Source organism: Spinacia oleracea, chromosome 3, assembly GCF_020520425.1.
Source record: "Spinacia oleracea cultivar Varoflay chromosome 3, BTI_SOV_V1, whole genome shotgun sequence".
In the NCBI taxonomy this organism is placed as follows: Eukaryota; Viridiplantae; Streptophyta; class Magnoliopsida; order Caryophyllales; family Amaranthaceae; genus Spinacia; species Spinacia oleracea.
The window spans coordinates 29488284-29505602 of record NC_079489.1 but is presented as its reverse complement, the minus strand read 5'-3'; the positions used below and the strand labels follow the sequence as shown (position 1 = coordinate 29505602).

The 17319-nt window shown below is 37.4% G+C and overlaps 2 protein-coding genes and 1 long non-coding RNA gene across 3 annotated transcripts; 1 reads left to right on the top strand and 2 right to left on the bottom strand.

Annotated features, from left to right (window-relative positions):
- Positions 1-730: 730 nt before the first annotated feature.
- Positions 731-1556, bottom strand: LOC110796916 (uncharacterized). Its single transcript, XM_022002005.1, has 2 exons — positions 1071-1556; positions 731-976 (listed from the first exon to the last, which is right to left on the bottom strand). Exons 1-2 carry the CDS (start codon positions 1554-1556, stop codon positions 731-733), a joined length of 732 nt encoding a protein of 243 aa, XP_021857697.1.
- An 8344-nt stretch (positions 1557-9900) lies between these two features.
- On the top strand, positions 9901-10792 carry LOC130469595 (uncharacterized). Its single transcript, XM_056838973.1, has 2 exons — positions 9901-10489; positions 10536-10792. The coding sequence occupies exons 1-2, from the start codon at positions 9901-9903 to the stop codon at positions 10790-10792; spliced, it is 846 nt and encodes a 281-aa protein (XP_056694951.1).
- Positions 10793-12435: 1643 nt separating this feature from the next.
- LOC130470270 (uncharacterized) lies at positions 12436-16739 on the bottom strand. The gene is made up of 6 exons (XR_008930261.1): positions 16018-16739; positions 15634-15683; positions 15362-15452; positions 14841-15180; positions 13279-13401; positions 12436-12965 (listed from the first exon to the last, which is right to left on the bottom strand). It is a non-coding gene; the product is annotated as an uncharacterized lncRNA (long non-coding RNA).
- Positions 16740-17319: the final 580 nt, after the last annotated feature.

Here is a 17319-nt window from a genome sequence, read left to right as displayed (position 1 = left end):
AAATCTAAATGGTCTATTCTGGTGATTCTGAGAGTGACTAACAAGAACCATAGGACAGTGATCAAAATCCCCCTCATGGAGATACATTGCCTCAGTTGTCTCATAGATGTCATCCCATTTTTGATTGGATAAGACCATATCAATCTTTGTAAACACTCTATCCCTTCCATCTTGCTTATTGGTCCAAGTAAAGTGCCTCCCTACAGTTTTCACAGTGCTCAATTGACAGTGATCCATACACTCTCTCATAGGCTGAATTTCAGCCAATCTCACAGCAGAACCAACCCTGTCATCAAATTCCATGATAGAGTTAAAATCCCCCATGATTACCCAAGCTTCTTTAATCACACCAGCGAGACATTTAAGAGTGGACCAAAGAGGTTCCCTCCCTTTTCTGTCATTCATCCCATAGATAAAGGAGCAGAAAAACCCCTTTTAAGTGGAGACAGGTTTGATGTAGCAATGAATGATTTGATCTGTCAAATGAATAATGTCTAATTCAAAACACACAGGGTCCCAAGCTAAAATAATTCTTCCATTTTTATGGTGACTAAGGTTAGTAGTGAAGCACCAGTTGGGGCAAAGGTTAAGGTACATTGCACCCATCTTAGTGGCTTTCACTCTAGTTTCTAGGAGGCAGAACAGCTTTATATGTTGAGAAAATAACAGCTTCCTCACTTCATTCTGTTTTGCAAGTCTGTTCAACCCCCTCACATTCCAACACAAAATATTATCCATTAGGATCAGGGGATGTCAACCCCCCTCCTAATGAATCACAACCCTTTCCAGGTATGTCCAAGTGTGGCTCAATCTCTTCAGTCAATGCTTGAAAAGCATTCCTAGTGACTACTGGTCTAAGCTGCTGGCACCTTTGTCTACTGAAACCAGATGCTTGAGTAAACCCCTCACTGTCAGTAGGAACAACACTGATAGTAGGAGCTTCAGTTTCAACAATGGCTGCACCTGTAGTAACACCCTGTGGATGTTGTACACTAGTGTGTTGGTTGTTCTTCCTCACCCAGACTTTTTTTTTGCTTAGGAGGATGTTTTCTTTTGCACTGGTCACTCACATGTCCCATCCCTTTGCATACACTGCAAACTGTAGGTAGCCACTCATATTCTACAGACTGTTCAATCTGAACACCTTCCTCATTGATGAACTGCAGGACTTTAGGACACCCTTGTCCCATGTTTATCTCCACTAAGACCTTAGCAAACATGAGTTTATCTCTATTCAAGGTAGCTTGGTCCACCTTAATAGCTTTCCCAATCATACCAGCAATCTTGAACAAACTTCTTTCCCCCCAATACTTCACATTTAAACCAGTTAGTTTGATCCACAGAGGCACCACCTGCACAGGTTCCTTTGTGTAATCAACACTGGGTGTCCAAGCTTTGCAATACATTGGCTTGGAATCAAAGAAATATGGACCACCCTTAAGGACATTGTCACAGTTCTCCATGGTCTTGAAACGAACCAAAAAAATGCCACGTCCAGCAAGTGATACTTTGTCTACCCCAAATTTCCCCCAAATCCTGTGAATGAAACCTTCCATCATATTCTGTGGAGGGTTAGCTCCCAAAATGTAGCACACAACAGCAGATTTCTAGTACTGGACCTCATCCTCTATATCATCCAAATCAATGCGCATAATAGGGGATTCAGTGTTATTCTCAATCATAGTTTCATCAATCAAAATAGGGGTAGGGTGTGTTCTACTATCATCATGCATCATAGGATCAATTGGAACCCCTTCCCTTTCAGAACGAAAATGGGTACGAATATCTTGCCCCCTACTCAACCCATTAAGCCATGCATTAAAATCATTACGAACCTGCGATTGATGTTGCAAATCAATCAGAGAAGAACGTGGGGTAAGAATCGTCTCCTCAATCACTGGTTGATCATCTGGGTTTCCTTCAGAAAAATCAGAAATGTCACCTTCGTCCTCCATTGAAGTGTTTTTCGAGCTTTCCTTCGTAGCAGCACGAGTCATTGGTTTGGTAGGGTTGTCCTTCTGCTTCGCATTGCTTTTCCCTGAAGGTTGGGAATGACGCTTTCGAGGTCTAGCCATGGCTGACGAGAGAGAACTCGAAACCTCTCAAGCAAGCAACCCCCGTCCCTTTTCTTTTAGTGTTTTTGAGAAGAATATCTCTAATTGCGTGGAAGTAAAAATTATAAAAAATTGATATTTGAAATTCTCACATTGATACGAATTTAACAATATCTCACTTGAGTATGTTTGTTTTTACATAATGTGAAAGAATAATTGTCACGGTTAGTTAATGAATAGTGTCCAAAGAAAAGAGATGCATCTATTGCGGAACGGAAGAAGTATAAGGTTATAAGTTAGCGTATTTTACTATTTGGGTATAAAACTTAGCACAAACGACATCTATCTATATATATTAGATTAAAAGAGAGAAAATTAATCTGGAGCTGACAAAAGTCGCTCTCTGATTTGCCTCTCTCATAGATATAAATAAAAGCAAAATTACAGTATAAAAACTAAAATATTTGATTCTAAAATTATTTCGTTAACTTTCAACTCATAATTTTTTTTTGTTTCCATTCCCCCCCCCCCCCCCCCCCCCGCCGCAAAAAAATGCATTCTGTACATGGGAGTATATTTTGATTACAAATATAACCAATATAAGATTATCTTTTATAAAAACTAGATTAGGTCTCATGCACACATGGATATTATAAAATTATAATTTGACCGCTTTCTATAAAAATATTTGAAAAATTATTCAAAAATATTTGAATACAAAAGATTATGACTGATTAAAGTTTTAGTCAAATACACTTAATCTTTTCCATAAAAAATTATTTAAACAAATAAATGAATAAAAATAGAAAAAAATGTTTTGGAGGGAAAAAATTTCACTAGGAGGTGACATATGTCACTCTTGGTGTTTGTTTTAGTATAATGTAATTGATAGATTAATCTATTATACATAGTACATAGTAGGACTTTTACAAAAATTTAAAAGTAGTATACTTATTTGTACTTACATAAGTACAATACAAATAAATTAGAAAATAAAATAAATATGAATAAGAGTGTTTTAAGAAAATTAATATAATACTCTATAAATTTTAACAACCAAATTCCATAATTATAACCGCCATTGATTGTACTATTTTATATGTAGTATCTTTAACAACTAAATTCGATAATTATCACCGCCATAGATAGTAATATTTTACTACTTAAAAAAATATGTAGCTCTTAAACATGAGAAAAACATTTTGCGTATTCTAATCTATCTACAACTCTACTACGTAATTTCTCAATTGTTTTAGATGCAACTCTTTGATTTTTATATCGTAATCAACTATTTCAAAATTATAAGATCTAGATGATTACAAATTTTTAGGAAAGACCGCCTTGTTGTCACCTAACGTGCCACGCGGATCGTTGACATCAACATTTCTTTTTATTTTATTATTTTCCTTTTTCATTTTCATTTTCCAAAACCTAATTCTTTAACACAAAAATAATAAAAGAAATTAAAAAAAAGGTCAAAAGTCAATCAATTTAATCTTCTCCTCCATAATGTACGTTTGTTAATGTTAAATTGCTAATAACTTGGGAAAAGATGACAATCCCTTATTTCTCTCCATTTTAATTCATAACCCTTTAATTCATAACAACTTAATACTTTCCATTTTAATTCATGAAAAAAAAAATTATGCTACAGTCCAAATGGTGGAACAACGCTCAATGTAGCAGTCTAAATAATCCACTCAACGACATTCTTTCTCTCATCGCTATCAAAACCTAATTTCTCAATCCTTTTTTTCCAATTTCTCTAAAAAAAACAAACTATTTATATGTTAATTTTCTTTACTTTAGTACTATAATTTAGATTTTTCGCATATAATATGTGTATTACATTGTTTAACTATGTAAATGCTTTTAACTAGAGATTATATCTAATTTTTCTTGATATGAACTTTTTGAACAATTTTCTAACATACTTTATTGTGATTAGTTGTCATAACGCAATTTTTAGTTTTTATATAATCTCGCACGCATAGTATGCATATAAGACTAGTATTATACAATTCAACCACTCCACTACTTAACCTCCATACATCATTAATAAAAACAAGTAACCAATTATATAGATAATAAAATAAAATAGTATATAATTGTGAATCTAAAAGTCGATTATATTACAATCAATAGAAAACTAGCTACATATTATAAGATTCATTACAAGATGGATCTTTTGTGATTTATCACCTATAAAAAAATCCAAATTTGTGTTTTACCACCTAAAAATCTCAAACTTTTATTTTACCACCTAAAAAAAGTTAAAAATATTCGTTTTACCGCATTTTAATAGTAAAGTTAACAAAATCGTAATTGAACCCACTTCAACGGTTAGTATAGCATATCCCTTATAAAATTCCACAATGTTTTAAGCATGTTGTATAATATAAGTTTGTAATTTGATTAATTTGGAGATTTGAGAATTTAAGAACAGTAAATAAGAAGGTGAAAAATTTGAAGGGAAAGAGTAAAAAAGATAATCACATAATTTGGGTAAAGAGAAGCCTAATTTGTGGGCTTCACGAACATTGTCGTTAACTTTGTCGTTAACTTACCGTTAAAAGGTGTTAAAATGAATTTTTATTTATATTTTTAGGTGGTAATCTAAAAGTTTGAGAATTTTAGGTGGTAAAACACAAATTCGGATTTTTTTTAGGTGGTAAAACACAAAATTTCCTTACAAGATAAAAATCAACAATATCACAGACAATCACTAGTAGTGAAGTTTTCCTACTTGTCTCGAACTTCATTTATCTCCTCAGTGGTGAAAAACGGCTCCCTTGGATTGTTGAATACCTTAAGAAGATCGACCATTACAAAAAAAAAAAAAAAACTTTAGTTATATTATAAATATTGTACCATATAATATTAACAATAATACTTTGCTCCTAACATTGAAATAATAAATCTTAACAATGAATTTCAAACCTATTCATGTATAATATTCTTAGTTTAAGGCAAACTTCATTACAGTCATCTTTTTGTCACGTTATGCACATTTAAGACTCGTTTGATATGTTCTTTCACATCCAAATATTGTTTTACACGAACTGCACATAAATTGCAATACTTTAAGTCCCTCACTCTAGGTTTTCCGCAGGGTTCGTTAAACTACACAAGAGTTCCTACAGTTTTTTGCACCGGATGTCCGTTCCAATTCCTGCATTTAATTCGTTTGTCTGGTCGTGCTTCGATGGTGGATACACTAGTAGAAGATTGGAAAAAGTTACACCTCATGGAAGAGGAAAACACCGTCCTTGGAGGTAAATTCAAAGATGTGAACGATGTGAGTATGCAGCCAAATCTCGCTTACTCTCATAGGCAAGATGCTCTCACGCATACCCTTCAATTCAAAGGCGCTAAAACGTACTTTAACGTCGATCTGGAGATTGGAGGAGGGGGTTGCTGTGAGAATGGTTGAGAAAAATTTATTTGTCTTTCAATTTTTTTTTTTGAGGAGGATAAAGATAGGGTTCTAGAAGGTCGTCCATGGTCGTTTGATAGCCAAATTTTTCTGCTCCAAGAGATGAAAGGTAATGAACAACCGTCTGAAATAAATTTGATCATTTGATCATCCCCCTTTCTGGGTTCACCTTCTTGATGTCCGGTTCGGGAAAAAGAATTACTCCTTTGCGTATGATATTGGGGAAGATTTGGGTGGTTTCCTGGATTATAATGACTCTGATCCTTTGGGTTGGGAAGGGTATATATGTATCAAAATTATCCTAGATATTGAGAAACGCTTCGGAGAGGATGCACTATTGCCCATGGCCGTGATAGCTCCTTATTGCTTGGGCTGAAGTATGAGAGGCTTGGTGGTTACTGCTTTTTCTGCGGATTGAGGCATCCAGATAGAGATTGTCAAGTTATCGTACTTCCCTCAGATGATTTGCATCTGATCGTGTACAGGTATGGGCCTTTCCTTCGAGCTTCACCTCACAAAAGAGCTCGCATTTCCTTTGTTGAAAGGGAAAAAACTAGAAAGTGGGTGGAAAGCGTCTCGACAAAGAAGGAAGTGAGAAGATCGTCCTATTGTAACCCGGATGTGACTCGTCATCTACACTTTGCATCCCCGAGTAGGGCTTCCTTGGAGCTGGGGAAGTGCTGTGAACCAACCTGGCCCCCCTATCCCCCCACTTGCTCCAGACATAAGAAAGGGATTCAGGGAGGTACCCATTGATGTTGTCAAGTTAGGGAGCCAACAAAAGATGGTAGAACATTCAGTTGGAGAGAGTAACGTCAAACAGGTCCTGTAATCAATTCCTTTTCCATAGTCGATGAGCCAAGGGTTAAAGGGCGAAGGGGTCGTTAATTCTCCTAAGGAGATGTGCAGCGTAGCAGAGGCGAACTCTAAGCATATGAGTAGAGAAGAAGCAGGAGGCAGTGTGATTAGCTCGAGTAAGAAGGTTGCAATCAAGGATGGTGGATGTAGGTCCAGTAGAGCTGTTGTGATACCGAAGAAAAGACGGGTAATTCGTGTTAATGGGAGACCCCAAAACCCGGCTCTCACAAGGCCCTTGGTGAGAGGTCAGGCAGTGTTTGTGCACAAGGGTCAAGCAAAAGACGAGTTGGCTGTATTATGGCAGCAGTATGTGACGACGATGTGGTGATGACTGACTGCGAAAAAAGATCTAATTTATACGGCTCTGTTGGGCAGTATTCATTCCTTTCCATTAGCAGTAGCAGGCTTTGGAGCAAGCCAACCCCACGAACAACAATGAATACCCTTTGCTGGAATTGTCGAGTTATGGGCAAACCTCGTTCAGTTCGAGCACTACGCCGGTGGTGCTCTACTTATGCCTCAGACTTAGTTTTTCTTCAGAAACTATAGTCCATAAATCTGTTATAAAGATAAGTTTGGCTTTGATTGTTCTATTGGTGTGGGTAGTGTTGGTTTATCTAGTGGTTTATGTATTTACTAGAATAGTGAAAATGTTTCTTTCTCACTTATTTCTTTCAATCATGTTTGCGGTGATATCTTAACTTCGAACGGTATTACTTACTGTTTTGTGGGCATCTATGGGCGGCAGAATACGGTAGGGAAACATAGACTTGGAAACTCCTCCGTGACTTAAGTGAGAACTGTGACGGGCCTTTGCTAGTTGGAGGTGATTTCAACGAGATTCTCTCCTATGAAGAGACCGAGGGAGTTGCAGATACGGAGCGTAGAGTCATTACTGAGTTTCAGGAATCCCTAGATGATTGCAACCTTCGAGACTTGGGTTAGGAGGGAGGTTTGTACACTTGGGAGTGTGGCCTGGCCGAGAAAACTAAAGTTTGTGAGCGTCTGGATCGAATTTGTGGCAACACGTCATGGTGTAGACTCTTTCCTGATTCAGGTGTTGAGCACTTAGTTCGTTTCAAATCGGACCACACACCTATTATGGCTAGACTCAAGCGTCCAAAGAAGAAACGGAGCAGAGGCAAAAAATCCTTCGAGTTTGAGACCGCGTGGTTGTTGGATGAATCTTGCGAGGCTGCTGTCCGTAACTCATGGGTCAGCTCGGAAAGTGGGCCTATGATGTCGAGACTTGAGTTGTTGATCGAAGGGCCCAAAGGCTGGAGTGGAACAAAGTTTGCCAATTTAGGCAAACAAATTGAGGACGTGGAGAGGACGTTAAAAGAAGACCAAGGTAAGAGTGTGTCCGATGAAAGTATAGCTGAGTGTAAGGCTTTGGAAAAGACTCTTGAAGAGTTGTTTATCTTCATTCCCGAGTAAATCAAGGATGATGACCGCAATACAAAATACTTCCATCATAAGGCCTCTCGACGACGACGATGTAATGAAATAAAGGGGCTCTTTGACTCAAATGGGGCATGGTAGACTAAGGAGGAAGTGATTGAGGGGATAATTCAAGATTATTATGATGGTATGTTTGCATCTACGGGGTCGTCATCTGCTACTTGCAACAAAGTACTTTGCCAACGCGGTGCAAACAGTGGTTCACCAAGTGAAAATGAGGCTCTTTTGAGGCAATTTGACAAGGCGGAAATATATGCGCCTATTTTTGAAATGCACCCCTGCAAAGCTCTAGGGCCTGATGGAGTTCACGCCATCTTCTATCAGAAAATTTGGCACATTGTGGGTGACGATGTTTAAAGGTGCGGGTGTAGTATTTTAAATGGTAATTGCTCCCCGAAATCAATTAATAATAATACTAGTATTGCTTTGATCCCCAAAGTGAAATCCCCAAAGTCAGTAGCAGAATTTCTACAGATAGCTTTGTGTAATGTGTTCTATAAGATTGTTTCGAATGCTATGATTATGCGGTTGAAGTCCATACTTCCTCGGATTATTTCTGAAAACCAAAGTGTTTGTTCCGGGAAGGTTGTTTACATATAATGCTCTTATTGCCATGGAGCTTTTTCATACAATGAAGAAAAGGAGTAAATGCCGTAAGGGGACAATTGCCATGAAGTTGGATATGAGCAAGACGTACGATAGGGTTGAATGGGTGTTCTTGGAAAAACTACTCATAAAACTTGGGTTTGCTTCCAGTTGGGTGAAAGTGGTTATGGGGTGCGTATCTACTGTGTCGTACTCATCATTATTAACGGGAGCGTCCGTGGCTCTGTTGTTCCTTTGCGTGGCTTGAGGCAAGGTGACCCTTTGTTACCATATTTGTTTATTATGATTGCAGATGCTTTTTCGGGGCTAATTCGAAAGGCCTCAGAGGACAAACGTATACATGGTGCGGGTGCAATGGGCCGAAAGTTACATCTTTTTTGCATATGACAATTTGCTTTTTGCTAGAGTCAACCGAAATGAATGCTCTAAGATAGTTGAAATTCTCAACATTTACGAAGCAGCTTCTGGTCAAAAAATTAACTACGAAAAATCAGAGGTCTCTTTTAGCAAAGGTGTTTGTGTGTCAAAACAGGGGGAGTTGATTGAATTGATGAAAATGAGACTAATCCTGGTTCACGAGAAATATCTTGGTATCCCTACCATCATTGGGAGATCGAAAAATTCTGTCTTTACCGCTTTGAATTATCGTATCCGGAATAAATTACAGGGGGGAAAGAGAAATTGTTATCGACAGCCGGAAAGGGGGTGCTTACTAAATTGGTTATCCAAGCAATTAATCCCAACATATGTTATGGGGGTCTACAAGATCCCTTATGGAATAATAGATCATATTCGGTCGATGACGGGAAAATTTTGGTGGGGAAGCTCAGACTCACATAGAAAAGTTCATTGGCAAAACAACTGGGATTTAATGTGCACTCCAAAGTGTCTGGGTGGCTTGGGCTTTTGAGACATGGTTGTTTGTCATGAGGCCCTACTCGGGAAACAAGCACGACGACTAATTTCTAATCTAGACTCTCTTTACGGGCGAGTAATGAAAGGGAGACATTTTCCAAATGGCGATTTCTTGGGTGCCTCTTTGGGGCTCAATGGAAGTTATTCGTGGAGAAGTATTTGGGGCTCCAAGGCCCTTGTTAAGGAGGGACTAATTTGGTGAGTGGGTAACGGAACCATGATTAATGTGTATGATAACCATGGCTAACAGATGATCTCGGTCGTTTTGTGCTATCACCAAAGAGCTCGACGGTGACTTATGTAAGTGACCTCATCAACCATGACTTGAATGAGTGGGATTTTGAGTTCTTATCTGCCAACTTCAATGAGAGAGAAAGTCAAGTGCATAATGACAATTCCCATAAGTTGTGGAGCACTTGACGACTGGTTAACGTGGGCTTACTCCAACAATGGCCTGTATTCGATTAAAACCGCCTATATGCTAGAAAAGTCCTGCAACTTCGACATTTACCACGACGCCTGGGTCAATATTTGGATGTTTAAGACGATTCCTAAAGTGCGCTACCTCCTATGGAGGATGGGCACATGTACACTAGCTACTCGCTCCTGAAACGCCGCCACATGATTGACAACGATCGATGCCCATGGTGCAATGATAAAACGGAAACAATCAATCATGCTCTCTTCTTGTGCCCAACTGCCATTGATTTATGGCAAGAAAGTGATAGTGCTGAACTTGTCTGCACGAACGAAGAGGAAGATTTTAAAGAATTGTTATTGCGCTGGCAGGGGCTCGACGAACAGAAAAGACGCAAGGGAGCTTCCTTGATATGGTGGGTTTGGGGGAGGAGAAATGAGAAGGTTCCATCTTCTTTGCTGGTCCGAGATACGGTCTTAAGACTAGTCGAAAATCATGGAAAGTACACTGCAAGCCACAATGAGACTGCTCAGGTCCCGACTGGTCGCAGCTCTCGAGTTTGGAAGCCGCCCCCTGATGGCATTGTCAAGGTAAATTGCGACGCTTCTCTAAGTGCTCAAGGTTGGATTGGCTTGAGGGTAGTAGCGAGAGACTCAAACGGGGATGTGGTGTTCGTTGGCTCTCGTCGAACAAGAGGCGAATGGCCTCCCGAAAGCTTAATGCAGGAGTGTGTTGCTTGCGGTAAAATTGGCTAGAAAGTACTGGCCATGGAGAGTGATTATTGAAGGAAATTGCCAAGGTGTTATATCTCGCTTAACCAAAATGACCACCTATTTCTCGGATTTAGACTCAATTCTTGAGGATGTTTTATTTTTCGGTTCTTCTTTTGATGATGTAAGTTGGTCTCATGTCAAAAGGGATGGTAATGTTGTTGTCCATCACCTTGCTAGATTAGTGTCGTTTGGTTTTGACCAAGTATGGGAACACCACTGCCCATCGGAGGTTTTCCCATATGTACTGATGGATACATTGTCTATTGATTAAGGAGTGTACTAATCTTTGCCCTCAAAAAAACAAAAAAGGCTCGTTTGATCATTATAGGTCATACTTTGGTCCAAATTGATCTTTTTCGCTCCTAACTTTCAACTAATGAACCTGGATAAATATTCTAAACCCTTACATGTGAGGCTCGTTTGTTCATTACATGTCATGTTTTGACTAAAATGGCTTATTTCGCTCTCAGTTTTCAACTAATGAATCTACATAAGTATTTTAAACTTTTACACGTTTATTAGATTTAGTTTAACGTTTCTAAGACTCATTCTCACCTACTTTGGTCAAGTTACGCACATTTAAGGCTCGTTTGTTCATTATATGTCATATTTTAACTAAAATGACTTATTTCGGTCTCAGCTTTCAACTCATGAACCTAAATAAGTATTTTAAACCTTACATGTTTGTTAGATTTAGTTAAATGTTTCTAAAAATCATTATCACCTACTTTGGTCAAGTTATGCATATTTAAGGCTCGTTTGTTCATTATATGTCATGTTTTTACTGAAATGACTTATTTCGCTCCCAACCTTCAACTAATAAACCTAAATAAGTATTTAACTCTTATTACCTCCGTTTTCATTAAGTTCTTTACGCTTTGAAAAAAGTGTCCAATAATCAAAACTTTAACCATAAATTCTCACTATTATATCTATCAAAAATTATCATGAGATATCTTGTTAGATTCGTCTCAAAATGTATTTTATAAATATCAAATTTTTATAATTTTTTGTCATACAGAATTGGATATATTAACGGTCAAACATTACACCGGAGTCCGTGCAAATAGTAAATGTAAAGATTTTTTTGAAACAGATGTAGTGTATGTTTATTAGACTTAGTTTTTTCTATGACTCATTCTCACCTACTTGTTCAAGTTATGCACATTTAAGGCTAATTTGTTCATTATAGGACACGTTTTGACTAAAATGACTTATTTCGCTCCAAAATTTCAACAAATGAACCTAAAGAAGTATTTTAAACCCTTTACCTGTTTATTAGACTTATTTTAATGTTTCTAAGACTCATTCATTTTTTACTAAAATTACTTATTTCGCTCTCAACTTTCAACTAATGAGCCTAAATAAGTATTTCAAACTCTTTACGTGTTTATTAGACTTATTTTGATAAATTTGAACTATGCGTCCATGTATGAGACTGAATTACTTTGATAAATTTGAGCTACCCATCCATGTATGAGACTCATCTGAGAATATTGGAGTTACCCATGAGAGTTTAGCACAAAAAACCAAATTTTTAGCCCATCATTTATTGATACATTGGAAATATGGTTTTGGTGTGACTTGATTGTTTTTGTTACTGCATTCCAGTGGAACATTATTCAGTTTTTGTGTTGCTCTTTTTTGAAGTATAGGTGCATGTCTTCAAATGTATGACAATTGCTTCACGGGTTATATGTAGTATTTTTCCCTCGCGTTTTGGCATTTATAATTTAGTGCTATTCAGTATTCAGGTGTTAGTCGTCATTAATCTGTGTCCTTTTATCTTGCTGAAACATTTGCTGGCCTTCAAAGTATTTTCTGCCAATATTCAAGCAATTCACTCGTATTACTTTCGGTGGTTTCTTAGTTATATTTCATTCTGCATGTCAAAACATCCCATTTATGCAAATTGGTTCAGCAGGGGAATTCCTATTGTGTATGTGAAAAGTATGATCTTGGTTTTCTGAAACCTATAGAAAGGCAGTTATACAAGTCTTTGAAATGAGATAACACTCTTGATGAAGCACATTGAGGGAGAAAAAGAAGATATGACAGCAAAGTTAATGATGACAGCAAAGTCAAATAGCCACTCCTAATATACCCTTGACATGTGATAAAATGCAACCACAAAGCTACATCTAAATTGTTTATGGGTCAAATGCTAACAGTTCATGAATATTGAATACGCAACAACCAGCATGGTATACAAATAGGAATAACATATAAAATCAAACAGATGTCCGAGTGTCTGACAACTATGACAAAATCTGAGATATGAACATAGTTGCATCAGTAGTATTTTACCTGATGCAATTTATAGTGTTGGACTGCCTTCGAAACATCTAAACAAGTTGGGGAGTTGCTAAATAATGAGATTGCAAACTTTCACTAGTAATCTTCTCAATATCTTCACTAGTATATGACTCCTCTTTTAGATACTCCTGGAACAAAAGGGAGGGGTTGCATCATCATACTAGTGGCAAAACGAGGTGTGATTATGCCAAGTAAAAAGTAGAATTAGTTACACACTATAGGTAATTCATAGTGCACACCAACCCGTAATGTGACACCAACTTTGCACAAAAATAAATTTATTTATCTCTACATCGAGCGCGTTCTATTTAATGGTAATTAAGCATATTCCATAAAATCCGGTCCCAAAATAACAGAAAGTAACTAAACCTTGGGTCATGGCCTTCATGCACTAGGTATAAAAATACAACTACTGTTAGCAAGATATGCACAGGTACATACCTTGATCAGTGGAGCCATGACTACAAGCGAAGGACACATACAGAGGCCTTCAACATCAGAAAGTGTTTTGACAATGGATGCTGCCTCTTTTGGGTTCGTTCCGAGTTTGATACCCAACACAATCTGCAAATGTCAAACAAGCAAATTTCTTAGAATAACTATGCATAAAACAATATTGCATCATTAAGTAGGAAACTATTTAGCACATTCGTTAACAACCGTCGGCTAATTTGGGTTGCTCGACTTGCTCCTATCTCATCATAAGTTCAAAACTGCCTAGGAGAACATAAAACTGATGCAGAATTCAACAATTTTACAACCATCGCAAATAAGAGAAATAAGTCAACTTCAAAATTAACTTACAGTGGCAAGTCTGCATTCAACAACACGATTGTTATAATTTGTGGCAACAGTTACAGCTTTCTGAGACTCTGCCAATGAATGGGCTAATTACAAACGATACCCCTTCTGGAAGTTTCACCTTGCCAAACCTCCCCAGCCACCATCTTCACCACACCATCCCAGAAACACTAGTACACCACACCGCAGCTCTGAGCCGCTTTGATAAACTTTTCCTCGTTTGTTAAAATATTATAACTATCGGAACCCATTATTGACTTAGCTGGTGTCGTTCTATGTTCCCCAAAGACCGTCTAACAACATTACTCCATATTCTAGATGCCTAAATATCTAAGGACTTTGTTTGACAGAAGCAGCTTCTCACAAGTATAGGTCATATTTTGGCCTAAAATGGCTTTTTTTCACTCCTAACTTTCAACTAATGAACCTAAATAAATATTCTAAATCCTATTCATGTTAAATATATTTAGTTTAATGTTTCTAAGACTCATTTTCACCTACTTTATGCACATTTAAGGCTCGTTTGATCATTATAGGTCATATTTGACTAAAATGGCTTATTTCACTCCCAACTTTCAACTAATGAACCTAAATAAGTAGTTTAAACCCATACATGTTTATTAGACTTAGTTTAATGTTTCTAAGACTCATTCTCACCTACTTCGGTCAAGTTATGCACATTTAAGGCTCGTTTGCTCATTACAAATCATATTTTGACTAAAATGACTTATTTCGCTCCCAACCCTAAGATTATACACAAAACAAGAAAGACATTAGTTATTTTTATTTTGGTAAATAGCTAATTTTATTAACCAAAAATCGAAGATTAGACACTAGTATAAACAATCGATATAATAGTGTATGTGACTTTTTATTCCGAGTTCCTTTCTTTGAGATAAAGAAATACCATGCTACCAAAGGAGAACTACCATGCTAGCAACATTTTAGTACTACATTCATATAGTAAATAAATACTACACGCGCCATTCTAAAGCATCTTAAGGATGAAGGAGAAAGTATAAATATAAGAAGTCACTTTCTTATGTACCTGGAAATACAAGCTAGGTGCTGCTGCTTTATTATTTTTATGTTTATTTTTCTGGTCCAGTGTGTACCTTGGTCGTAATTCTATTCTATATCCATTACTAGCATAACTTACTTTTTCACAAAAAAATAACACTAATAGTTCGGGTGATACTTACTTGGGAGAGAAGACACTCCAAATAAATAGATAGTTCCTCATCTGCAGCAATACGATAGTATATGCAACTAAGAGAACATAATTTATGCCCAGTGGAACAAGAAACAGAACAGCAAGCACCGTCTTGAGTAGTAGCCCAAAATCCAAGGTACGGTCAAGTCCATAATAACTCTCATTCTTAAAAGAGACGAACATCATCAAAGAAAGAAGCAGCCATATTGGTGACGCATAAGTGATGCAAAACAGCAGCAGTTCAAATCAGAGTGCAGAGCAGTATGCAGCAGCAGTAAGCAGAGCAGTAACCAGAAGCAGCAGTTCAGATCAGAGTGTAGAGAAGTATGCTGCAGCAGTACGGATCAGTAAACATCAATGCAGAACATTAAGCATCAGTACATATAACCTGAATCAATATGTTGAGAATAGATTCTTAAGCCCAGGACTCTAGGAGAGGTTTGCGCCTCTTTTCATTTGTTTTAAAAACTTCTGCATTTTACCAATGAGGCTAATAAGAATCAAACTCACCAGCATTCTCCAGAAAATTATTCCTTCTAGCTTCACCAGCATCCACACTGAATCCATATGTTGAGATTCTCGAGAATCAGCTCATGACTTTCTGAAAGATAGTTCTCAAGTTAGACATTTTTTTTAATCTCCTATGAAAGGTGAAGTCATTTATCTGAAAACACAATAATACGCATAGGTAGTCTATGCTGGATCCTACCAGGGGCTACCGCTATGACATTGATAATCCAAGGAACAACTTGCATAACAGAAAATAAAGTTTCGAAAGTCACCATTTCATTTACTTCGCCGATTCCTCAAGGACCTCAACTCCCTGGCTCCTCTACAAGTGAAAGTATGAGACAATTCCAATATGCTTAGTGAACAAATAACTATCAAAGTGAATACTTAGTAGACGACAAGAAAATGCAGATTCTAAATACTAGCCAAGTCATATACCATATCAGAGATACACCGCCGTGTGCATTAGTTTTCTAGGGGTCATTCAAAATTCCATGGCTTAGGTGGCTAGCACATAAATAATTACTAAGCAAGCAGATTATTCAAAGACCATCGTTATAAAGGAATTCATACAGAGAGCTCCCAGCTTGACTGAAAGAACTGTCTCAAGCTCAAGCAAGCAAATTATTTTCTGTAAGAAGAGAAGGGAACATTACTTGTATTGAGGAAATACCCAGCTTGACTGAAAGAACTCAAGCTCAATCCAACTGTAAGAATTACAGATGCAACTCCTGGAGACTTGGCATAATTCAAGCGAAGTAACGATAATCCAGGTCCAATAAATCCTATACACTGTAAACATTACAACCTGACAGCATGATCTGTTAAAAACAGACAAAAATTAAAGACTTGAACACAAATGTTTATGATCTATTAGAAAGTAAACTTGGGAGTGGAATGCTTAGTTTTAAAAAGCGTGAAGCGCAATAAAGCTCAATAGGGCCCTGGAGCTTAAGCGCAAAGCGAAAGCGCACGCTTTTAGTAGGCGAAGCCCACCCGGAAAGAAATAATAAATTTTCAAAAGTTCAGAGAATATGGAGAAAATATGGAAAGAAAAGATGGAAAAAAAAAGAGAAATCAAAACGATGAAAGAAAAATTCAGAATTTGATGGGAGAAATCCAGCGAGAAGGCTAGAGAAATCCGGCTACAGGAGAAAATTGCACTAGGGCTTTCAAAAACTTCCCAAATATTCGCTTTTCAAAAAAAAGAAATCACGTGATACTTTAAAAAAGAAGATTAGAGTCACGTGGCTTTATTTTGTATAAAAAAGAAGGTTCTGATGTGCCTAGACTACAAGAAGCGCAAAAGCGCTAGGAAGCGTAGAAGCACCGAAGCGCTTCGGCTGGCAGAAGCGTTTTGCTGTGAGCTTCTGAGCTTCCGAGCTTTAAGCGCAAAAAAGCGCGCTTTTTAAAACTAAGGTGGAATGAAGAGACAAGCTACCTGCAACATTTTGCACACATGTATCAAGGAATAGCCAGCTTTGGTTAAGTAATCAGGTGCTGAGAGCTCGATACAGCCATCACTCCCCAAGGAATAGCACTAAACCATGCTGCTTCCCTGAGGTTCATGTTTAGTATCTGCATTCCAAGGCCTAGAGAACCAATCAACACAAGTTGAAATAGATGCCTTTAAAGAACATAGTATATATTATAAATAATGCTTACAGTTTGAAATAATAGGCGAAGCCCACCCGGAAATAAATAATAAAATTTCAAAAGTTCAGAAAATATGGAAAAAAAATGGAAGGAAAAGATGGAAAAAAAAGAGAAATCAAAACGATGAAAGAAAAATTCAGAATCTGACTGGAGAAATCCAGCGAGAAGGCTAGAGAAATCCGGCTACAAGAGAAAATTGCACTAGGGCTTTCAAAAACTTCCCAAATACTCGCTTTTCAAAAAAAAGAATCACGTGATACTTTAAAAAAGAAGATTAGAGTCACGTGGCTTTATTTTGTATA

Coding starts and splice junctions, on each gene's coding strand:
- LOC130469595 (XM_056838973.1), top strand. CDS start 9,901: ATGGAGGATGGGCACATGTACACTAGCTACTCGCTCCTGAAACGCCGC. Junction 10,490..10,535: donor GCAGGAGTGTGTTGCTTGCG/GTAAAATTGGCT, acceptor TGATTATTGAAG/GAAATTGCCAAGGTGTTATA.
- LOC110796916 (XM_022002005.1), bottom strand. CDS start 1,556: ATGGAAGGTTTCATTCACAGGATTTGGGGGAAATTTGGGGTAGACAAA. Junction 977..1,070: donor TATGCAAAGGGATGGGACAT/GTGAGTGACCAG, acceptor CAACATCCACAG/GGTGTTACTACAGGTGCAGC.